Source organism: Syzygium oleosum, unplaced genomic scaffold (assembly GCF_021117445.2).
Source record: "Syzygium oleosum isolate NSW1041296 unplaced genomic scaffold, Sole_v2.1 Sole_v2.37, whole genome shotgun sequence".
Taxonomy (NCBI): domain Eukaryota; kingdom Viridiplantae; phylum Streptophyta; class Magnoliopsida; order Myrtales; family Myrtaceae; genus Syzygium; species Syzygium oleosum.
In genome coordinates, this window is record NW_026607521.1 from 2,780,122 (window position 1) to 2,790,451 (window position 10,330).

Sequence of the window (10,330 nt, forward strand, 5' to 3'; positions counted from 1 at the left end):
TTGATTTTGTCATTTTGAGCTTAATTAGGTTGCTACCTAATAGGCACAATTTTTGCAATATTTGATATCATACATAGATACACATCACTTATGTATATCTCAGAAATTCCCACTTTTAGACCACTGCTTTGGCTATCGTCTAGAAACGCCCTTCTATTAATCTTACGAGGGTTAAGAACTACAAAATGCAAAACTAAAAAGTCAGATGGAGACCAATTTCTGTTTGCTATTTCGTTTTGTTTTGCAATGCATATTGGTTCTTTACTGATTTTGTCTGCTGATAGCTAAATTGCAAAACACCAAGTTGCTGCAAAAGTCAAAGGTCAAAGGAAGCATACACCGAAAAGTAGTCATAAAATTTAGGTCTACTTGTTGCTGCACCATGCGTTCAGCTTCAAACTTCGTGGCCGGAAGGTTCCACCTACCTTACGATGGGGTTCTTTTAAATTATCGTCTTTGTATATACACCATTGTACACACTCCCCCCCTCTTTCTCCTTCATTACAAGCTAAGTCAAACAAAAGAAGAAGAAGAAGAAGAAGAAGAAGGAGAAAACACAAAAGAAATATCATTTGATTTGCGCTATCCCTTGAAGTTTTATTTCTGAAAACTCGATAGCTTGCTGATGGTTATGGAGCCTAAGGGCTCGGACAAGCAAGCTTGAGTGTGCGCGGATAATTCTTGCGCGACGAAACGCATGGTGGGTCGCGAATCGGGATTCGTCTGCGTGCACGCCAGCGCCACCGTGACAATGGATACCACCTCCTCGGCTAGTTGGCCGGTCGGAGGAGGAAGACGTGGGTCGAGCACGTCCTTCAGTAGCAAATCTGGGTCTTCCGCCGCTTGTGTTGTTTGTAGGGAAGAGAGAAGATCCCCTGGATGCTTCCCCATCATAATCTCTAGCGCTACTACTCCGAAGCTATACACGTCGCATTTGTCTGTCAACCGCATAGTTACTGCTAATTCTGTTTTTCCAAGAAGAAGAATGAATCAATGTTATGGCCATAATGTCAAGCTATACCCAAATTCCAAATTTATATGATACACTGATACAAATCATTTTTCAAAACCTATACTGCTCTTCCTAAAAGTCTTGTTAGGATTATACGAAGAATGCAAATTCGAGATGTTAGTTAGAGCTATTTGATAAATCCAAGGCCATATGTACCCGCGAAATATATGATTAGATTCGATCATATAACTTACCAGGAGCCATGTAGCCATAAGATCCAGCCACTGTGGTCCAATTCGATGTGTCTGGATTCAAGAGTCTCGCCGTCCCGAAATCCGAAAGCCGAGGCTCGAAGTCCCACTCGAGCAAGATGTTGTTCAGCGTGATGTCCCGATGGACGATAGGTGGCGAGCAATCGTGATGCAGGTAGGCGATCGCGTGAGCCACGCCTTGAACAATCTTCACTCTTGTACTCCAGTCCAGTTCAGATGCTCCTTTTCCTCCATGCAAGACCTTTGCCACACTGCCTCTCTCCACAAACTCATAGACCAAGTAAATGCTACCCCTCTTGGAGCAGAACCCGTGGAGCTTGATCACATTGCGGTGCCGGACCTCGGTCAACACGCGGATCTCGTTCTCGAAACTCTGGAGGTTGACCATGGGGACGTCGCCCGATTCCAATGCGTTGAGCTTTTTGACAGCAACGATTTGGCCGCTGGCCAGTTCGGCCTTGTAAACGCTCCCGAACCCACCTTTTCCGATGCAGTACTCTTCGCTGAAGTCATTGGTGGCCTTGGCAATGTCATTGAATGTGAACTTCGCTCCCCTTTCCCATATGATCGTCTCGGATTTCTCATACTTTATAAGACTCTTGATCTTTTCATCGAGATGCTCCTTTCGCCGCCAAAGCACCAGAATCAGAGCAATAAGGGTCACGAGAAGTAGTAAGCAGCAGACGCCAACAATCACACCAATCAGAACCTTTTTCCTTCGGTCGGTCGACTTACTGCTCGTCCCACAAGGAGATAACCCCGTCGCGTTTCCACACAAGCCCGGATTCCCGATAAAAGCACTTCCCTGTGCTTGTTGGAAGAGGCCACTGGGAACTGCACCCGTCAGCTGGTTGTACGATAAGTCTATGGAGCTTAAACTTACCATGCTGGTGAGAGCAGCGGGGATCGTACCTGACAAATTGTTATGCGAAAGATTGAGCTTTTCCAATTTAGTAAGCTTTGCTAGATTGGAAGGAATTGATCCTGCTAGTGAATTGTGGCTCAGGTCTAGGAAGTTCTGTAGCGTGTACAAGTTCCCGAGCTCTGGCGATATGACACCCGACAGATTGTTGTTGCTCAAGTTCAAGCTCAGTAAATTCTTGCAATTCGCTAGCTCGTTCGGTATGCTACCGCTCAATGCGTTCTCTGACAAATCAAGAAGATTGAGCTTCGACAAGTTTCCTAACGAGATGGGAATATCTCCAGTCAGATGGTTGTTGCTCAAATTCAGGTTGAGCAACTCCCCTAGATTTCCCATCTCGTTGGGAATCTCCCCGGTCAATTCATTGCCGTACAAAGTCAGCACATGCAACTGAGACAATTTCCCGAGCTCCGGCGGGATGTGGCCGGCGATTTTATTACCATCTATCTGCAAATTCGTGAGATTCGTACACTCTCCCCATTCTGTTGAGAGATTCCCGACAAATTGATTGTTGCTGAGGCTTATAAAGCCCAGATTCGGATAAACTCCAAACGCATTCGAGATATCTGCAGTGAACTGATTGTTGTCTAGACGGACTCTCATTAGCCCTGAACAATTCCTCAAGCAGTCGGGCAGCGGCCCGGTGAAGTTATTCCCATTGACGGCGAGATATTGAAGAGCAAAGCCGCTGCATAAGTCTGGCGGCAGTTCTCCGGTGAAGCTGTTGTTTGAAAAGCCAACATAGCCCAGAGAAGGGCTGTACTTGCCGAAATCCTGTGGTATGCCTCCCGAGAAATTGTTTGTGAACAAAGAGATTGACTGTAAGTTAGCAAGGCGAGAGATAGTCTCGGGGACCTCTCCATAAAGCTGGTTCGTATTGAGGTCGATAATGGTCACTGAAGTGAGATTCCCAACCTCCGGAGGAATAGTCCCAGTGAGGTTGTTGGAGAAAAGCTGGAGGATCTGCAGGTTGCTGAGGTTCCACAATGTTGAAGGGATTTGGCCGGAGAGATTGTTCTGTGAGAGGTCTAACTCAAGCAAATTCTCAAAGCTCCCGATCCCGGAAGGGATTGAACCGGAGAGCAAATTGTGGTACAAGTAGAGGTAATTGAGCTTGGTTAGGCTTCCGATTTCTGGCGGAATTTTCCCGGAGAGAAAATTGTTCTGGAGCTGCAAAGAAACAAGTTCGGTCCAATTTGTGAAGAAGGAAGGCGATAACTCACCTGCCAGGCGATTATCTGAAGCTCCAAATATTGACAATCTGATCAGATTGGACAGAGAGAGAGGCAACTCCCCGGAGATCGAATTCACGGCGAGGGCTAACTCAGTGAGGTTAGAACAAAGCCCGAGCTCGGAAGGAATTGAAGAGTTCAAGCGGTTTGTCCCCAAATCAAGCTTTTGAAGCTTTCTCAATTGACCAATGGAGCTAGGAATTGCCCCTTCAAAAGAATTGTTGTACATCTCTATCATCTGAAGTTCAGACAGCAATCCTATGTCTCCAGGAATCGGACTGCCGAACGGATTGTTACCAATTCGGATCTCCTTCAGCCGGGAAAGTTTAGATATGCCTGAGATGGGCCCCCGGAGTGAATTCGCGGTGAGGTTGAGGTATTCAAGGTTCACCAGGTTGGCATACACAGCCTCAGGAATTTTGCCGGTCAATGTGTTTTGTGACAGGTCGAGGTATGTCAGGTTCTGGCAATCGGCCACAAAACCCGGGAATTCGCCATCGAGCGAATTGAGGAAGAGGCTCAGGTAAGTCACCGACGGCATGGCGGAGAATTTCGACCAGTCAGGAGATTTCAAGTAGTTTGATCCAAGATCCAAGTGCCACACTTTCCCGAGATTGCTGATCTGGTAAGGCATAGTACCATTGAGACTGTTGTTCAAGAGGCTCAAGTACCGAATCTCTTGCAATTGGCCTATCTCGGGCGGTATGCTACCTTCAAAGAGATTGCTCCCCAGGTCCAAGAACCTGAGCTTGGAGAGACTGCCGATCGAGGACGGTATCAGGCCCTCGAGACTGTTGTTGCTCACATCGAAGCGGGTCAGGTTCGGGAACGAAGTGAAGTTGAGCGCATCGAGCGTGCCGCCGAGGCTTGAGCCGGAGAGGTCGATCTCTGAGACTGACCCGCCATTGCTGCAGGCAACGCCAGTCCAGTTGCAGAGACGGGCGATGTTGGTGAGCGACCATGAGCTCAGAGAAGGTGGTGGAGGAGGAGGAGGAGGAGAGAGGGAGTTCTTCCATTTGACAAGAGCTTGTGCCTCCGTGGTCGGTGACGGTGAGGCCAGAAATGGAAGCGAGGAGAGGAGACAGAGGAAGAGGAAGAGGAAGAGAGGGCGGGTCGCGGCTGATTTTGTCATGCCTAGCAAGGTGCTGCTGGACTTCATGAGAAAGGAGCTGGATCAAATTGTTTTATAGCACAAAGGGCTTTGGCTTTCTTGTTACTTATTTTTGGTTTGTCTAGGGACTAAATTAATCAAAGTGTTTTCGGGAATACCTCTCGCATCGTCTGAGCATGCACATGTGAAGTCATATACAATCTCATTTCGACGTGAGTTTTGACTCGCCGAGTCCGTAGACTTTATGCTAAATTTAACCAACTATAAAAGATAAAAAAGAAGAAGAAGAAGAAGATAAAAGTGGGTTTTCATGACTTCACTTTCATTGACATGCCGACTTCATTTGGTTTTGAAGTCATGGAAAAGAGTTAAGGAAGGAGCAGTTCACATGGGTGCAGAGACAGGGTGCTTGGTTTGTGCGTGCGCTGTTCTTTTTTCCAAGCGTTTACTTCAGACGAGAAGGCCCAAGAGAAAGTGACAAACTGGCAGTCTAGCCCCGCCAAGTTTGACTCTTGACCATGCATCCGCTCTTCTGTTTTCTCTTTTTTCTTGTCCCCTCTGTTTGACCCATTCCGCGTAATATTTACTCAATTAACGAGAGGTGATCATTAGAAAATCTAAACCATTTAAGAAACACGGTCCAGTCCTGAAATCTTTCTGAAAAGTTATAGCGTAGTCCTTTCGGGCACCCGTTTTTTGCATTATTTCTCCTCGATAAACCTTTAATCGCCTGTCATTAAAACCTTTCACAAGTTCTTATGCAGGTTCCGTTTGTTTCACGAAAATTAAGTGATTCGGAACAAAAATAATTATTTGTATCGCTTAAAATAATTAATCGAGGAAAACTGTTTTTATTACCGACAACAATTTATATTTAAACGTTTTCGTGGATGATGAAATTATTTGTCATTTTTTGTAAGCGATGTAAGTGATCATTTTTAGAAAAATATCTTCTAAATCATTTATTTTGCGCGAAATAAATAAAGTTTTAAAGTGATTATGAATTTCTTAACTACCATAAGTTTTTTGTAATTTTGAATGTCACTGGCGGCACATCATCTCAAGATCAAGGCATGACGCTTTGCTCGAAAAGAGAATATTCTGACTTGCAAAGTCCAAAGTCGAGGCTCCATTCACCAATCCTTGTTATTGGTGCGTTGGAAGTTAGGCATAAATGGCATCGTTGGTGACTTGACCGACCTATCAATAAAACCCACTTATCGAACTTTCAAATGTCATGATTAACTAGCATTCAACTTACTTTGCAACTCTACTGTGGTCAAATATTGCATCACTAACCATTCTTGTGGGTGACATTATTTCCACCCTTTATATGACTAAATACACTCCTTTTTATACCAGATAGATGAAAACACCCTTGGTGGATTCCACAATTACACATTTTCTCTCAATTTAGTTGTCCTCTATCGTGGGTTCCCTTTAAATTGGGAGCGCGCAATAGAAGCCCCGTACCTTCACCGGGGAAGATTGCCAAGATGGAGCCCAAATTCAAGTCTGTCAACATATTTAGTTGGACCATAATCACAAAAAACTTTAAACCAAAGAGTTGTGAGTCAATTATGATGTATTAATTACTTTTCATCATATACCAATTTTTCGATGTGTGACTTTTTTAAGCACTATTTGCACGTGCATATCAATGATCTCTCTCTCACTTGTGAGCTTAATGTTAGGTTTGCTCCTCCTTAATTTGAATATCTTTCTAGTATCAACATTTTCAACTTGAATCTTCAAGCCCCTACTTTATCCCTGGTCTTGTTCTCCACTTCAGGTCTACCGAACCATGAAGATTGTTTGGAAATCGCGTTGGTTAGATTCCTTAATTGAGATATTTACTAAATATCAATATGCATTGGGAGTATGCCATCAATCAACCATTGGCTTTCATACCATTTGTAGAGAACGCGCGACAAAAACCTGATACCTTCTCCCGGGGAGATTGCTAAGAGGAAGCTCAAGTCTAAGCCCATCAACATATCCATTCACTCAAAAGCTCAAGCTCAACTAGGATAAAATTAACTATTTCACACCATACTAATTTTCCGATATGTCACTATTCTCACAACTTATATGTGCATCTCAACAATATGATTGTTTGAAAAATAAAATTCAGCATTTTCTTTGTCAATCCAAAATGAGTTAAATTAAGTTTGCATCGAAATATTTCTTTTACTTGAGGCAGAGTTTTGAATTAAAAAGGTTGTTTGTGTTTAGATTTTTCTAGATTTCTACATGACAATTAATCTGGAACTTTGATTGACGATGTGAAGAATTCTTTAAGATTTTTCTACACAATATTATTAAAAGATAGAGGTGAAAAAGAAGAAGAAAAGATAGGCTCCTTATGTGCATGGTTATATCCACATAAATTTATTATTCTTAATTACGATAACCGGATGCTACATTAAAATTAGAAAAGCTAGAAAGAGAAGGAAAGTGTTTAAATTGGGGTCCATCACTTTAAGTTTCAATTACAATAAATAAAAGAAAATTTCGTAGCTCTAGCGAAAATGTGGTGGATCTAGTCATATGTGATGTGAAAATAGCTTTGCCCTACATGTTATTGTCAAACAAGAGGTCTACAGGAGGAGCCTCATGGCAAATAACGTTTGATAGGTCAAAAAATCAATCGAGTTAAAATTGTAATTGTGCTTCCGTCGTAGCTCAATTGTCAAAATGATTTTTTTCGCATTGCTTAGAAAAATAAGTCAATAAAATTTATTTTCATTGTCAACAATAGTTTAATCCTAAATTTCTATGTCGATAATGAAAATATTTTTCGTTCATTTATTTTTACAAGCTGTTTACACCAAAAAAAGGCCAACTTGTCGACATGGTTCAGTCATGGTCGACAAGTGTTTGTACCAAACATCATCAACGGACACCTGACGGAGGCTTGAGGCAACGTGAAAGCAAATATCATCAAGTTACGAACATAAGAGACACATATCAGAGACATGAGTCATGTGTATATGTTTACACCCAAAGATGATCAATTTTTGGGTATTATTGACAAGACTGGTCACAACTTTGTCGAGGAAATTTCAGTTCTGCGCTAGCTCGGGAAAATGATCATAACTTCGTTGAGACAGATCGGATTGACCTGACTCTAAATCCAAAAGAACAAAGACTCCTGGATCTACAACTTTTATGTTTTGAGTTTTCTCAGAAAATCACATCAACGTAAAAAGGAAGTCGACGGACATGACTGGTCATAACTTCGTCTCGTCGAGGAAATTTTGGTTCTGTGCTAGCTCGGAAAAATGGTCATAACTTCATCGAGACAGATCGGATTGATCTGATTCCAAAGCCAAAAGAATGAAGACTCCTGGATCTACGACTTTTATATTTTGAGTTTTCTTAGAAAATCACCTCGACGTAAAAAGGAAGTCAACGGACGTGACTGGTCATAACTTCGTCTAGTCGAGGAAATTTCGATTATGCGCTAGCTCGGGAAAATGGTCATAACTTTGTGGAGACAGATCGGATTGACCTGATTCCAGAGCCAAAAGAGTGAAGACTCCTGGATCTACAACTTTTATGTTTTGAGTTTTCTCAGAAAATCACATCGACGTAAAAAGGAAGTCGACGTACGTGACTGATCATAACTTCGTCTCTTCGAGGAAATTTCGGTTCTGCGCTAGCTCAGGAAAATGGTCATAACTTCGTCGAGACAGATCGGATTGACCTATTCCAAAGCCAAAAGAACGAAGACTCCTGGATCTACAACTTTTATGTTTTAAGTTTTCTCAGAAAATCACTGTAGAGTTGTTGACGTTAAAAGGAAGTCGACGGTCATGACTGATCAGGATATGAAAATTGATAGATACTTCAGTGAAGAATTGCCAACTTGAAGGAATCGACACAAAGTGGAGTCGACAATCTCGAATACAACTATCGAAGAAGTAACTGTCAACATAGTGGGGTCGAAGCAACCGCCAACGTAGTGGAGTCGAATAAACCGTCAAGGTAATGGACTCAACGCAACTGTTGGAAACCACTAAGGAGCATACATGTATATTTTGAGGAAACAGTTACTTGGAAGCATGATCATGAGGCAGTTATCACTTGTGAACAAGATCGTAGGATAGTTATCTTGAAAGCAGGATCATGGCGTCACATGGACATGAAGATAAGATTTTCGGAATGGAAGAACATGAGCACAACTGTTGAAAACCGCTAATGAGCAGTTACCACACAACCATTATAAATATCACCGGCCATCTACTGGAGACGACCACTCCCGACAAATCAAACAACATGTTATCTTTCAATTATTTTTACTTTTATGTACCGCACTTTACTTTTCCTTAGATGTAGCTTTTCGATTCGCGTCGTCGATTAAATTCCGGCGTGTAACTCTATCCCGGGTGTTGCGTTGTCGATTAAATTTTGGCGTTACATCTTTGTGTACGTGTGTGGCTGTATTTTCAAGCTTTGTCGTCGATTAAATTCCGGCACGATTTGTACGGACAGTCCGGTTCGAAGTTCGGAGTACAAGTTCGCAATTTTCCCTTGCCTTCCTGGATATTTCCTGTCCGGAGTCACCACGGAACTCGGTTTCCTCTTATTAAGAACCGAATAACGACTTTTGGTGAATTATATTTCGTCGCGGGAGCATATCCGGCGAAACACAAGTGACACAAACGATCATATCCTAAAGGGAAATGTTTTATGAAGGTCGTCGCTAGCCTAAAGGCCACCATCATCCGCGATGATTACGGTGGATTGTGAGCCGCAATTTCCACTTCAAAGGAACGGGCAACTGATTGGAATAATATCATCGATGTTCCTCTATTTTTGTTCGAAAATCAAAATCATTCCTCCATCTTTCTTTTTTTTTGTTAAAAGATGTCCCTCGACTTTTTTAAAAGATGTCAACATATAGTCCTTCCGTTATACTTTTCTCTTGCTGGTCGATTTTTGTTCACATGGATTGCAGAATTAAGGACACAGACGTTGGGATATACGTGTCATGTTATGATTCGCCCAAAATTAACATGAGCAAATAAGGCGCCACATCAAACGAGACGAGACAAAACAAGAGAGAGAGAGAGAGAGATGAGGGTCCCTCACGGCCGCCATAGTCGTGAGCTCAAGCTCTAAGCTTGTGGCAACCCTGGTTGCAGCGGCCGCGACCATTAGAGTTTCGACTCGCGAAACTCGAGCCCAAGGCCGGTCGATATAAGCTCGTGATCATGGCTGCTCAATTGATGATCATAAACGGGCATGGATAAATTTTTTTTTTTATTGTTGCGGATGTTTTGTGGGTTTTCTTCATATTTATAATTTCCCTTATTTTGTTTCAATTATATTCACATTTAAGGAATCTTGATTAGAGGAAATCTCGAGATTTCATTTCCAAATTTCCCGAGGAAGCTGGATGAACAATTTATCTGGTTCCCTAGGGAAAACTAAAGGCAGAATATGCATAGTCTCTTTTCCAAGAGAGATAATGCCGTCATACGATCATTTCTCTTTAGTAAATGGTCAATTTTTTGGCGAAACAAATACACCCTTGCATACTATCGGTCTTAGTTAATTCTACTTGACTTTCTTGGTTTATACACTAGCTTGACTACGTGCCCTTGATTAGGATCAACCGAACAAGAGAAACGACGTAAAAGATGTTCGTTTTGGGCTGTAGCATGTTTCTAATTAAAATAATAATAATAATAACAATAGGAGGATTAGTTTAAACAATGACCAACTTTCTCTTTTAAACTCGCATTTCCTCGAAGCAGGCAAGAAGCATCAATATCAATGTCAGTATGGGGTTCAATTTTGACCAAATAAAAGTATGGGGTCAATGATGAGCGG

At 42.2% G+C, this 10,330-nt stretch overlaps 1 protein-coding gene across 1 annotated transcript; it reads right to left on the reverse strand.

Moving 5' to 3' along the window:
- Positions 1-546: 546 nt before the first annotated feature.
- Positions 547-4,657, reverse strand: LOC115677131 (MDIS1-interacting receptor like kinase 2-like). The gene is made up of 2 exons (XM_030600199.2): positions 1,207-4,657; positions 547-965 (listed from the first exon to the last, which is right to left on the reverse strand). Exons 1-2 carry the CDS (start codon positions 4,535-4,537, stop codon positions 598-600), a joined length of 3,699 nt encoding a protein of 1,232 aa, XP_030456059.1. The 5' UTR covers positions 4,538-4,657; the 3' UTR covers positions 547-597.
- Positions 4,658-10,330: the final 5,673 nt, after the last annotated feature.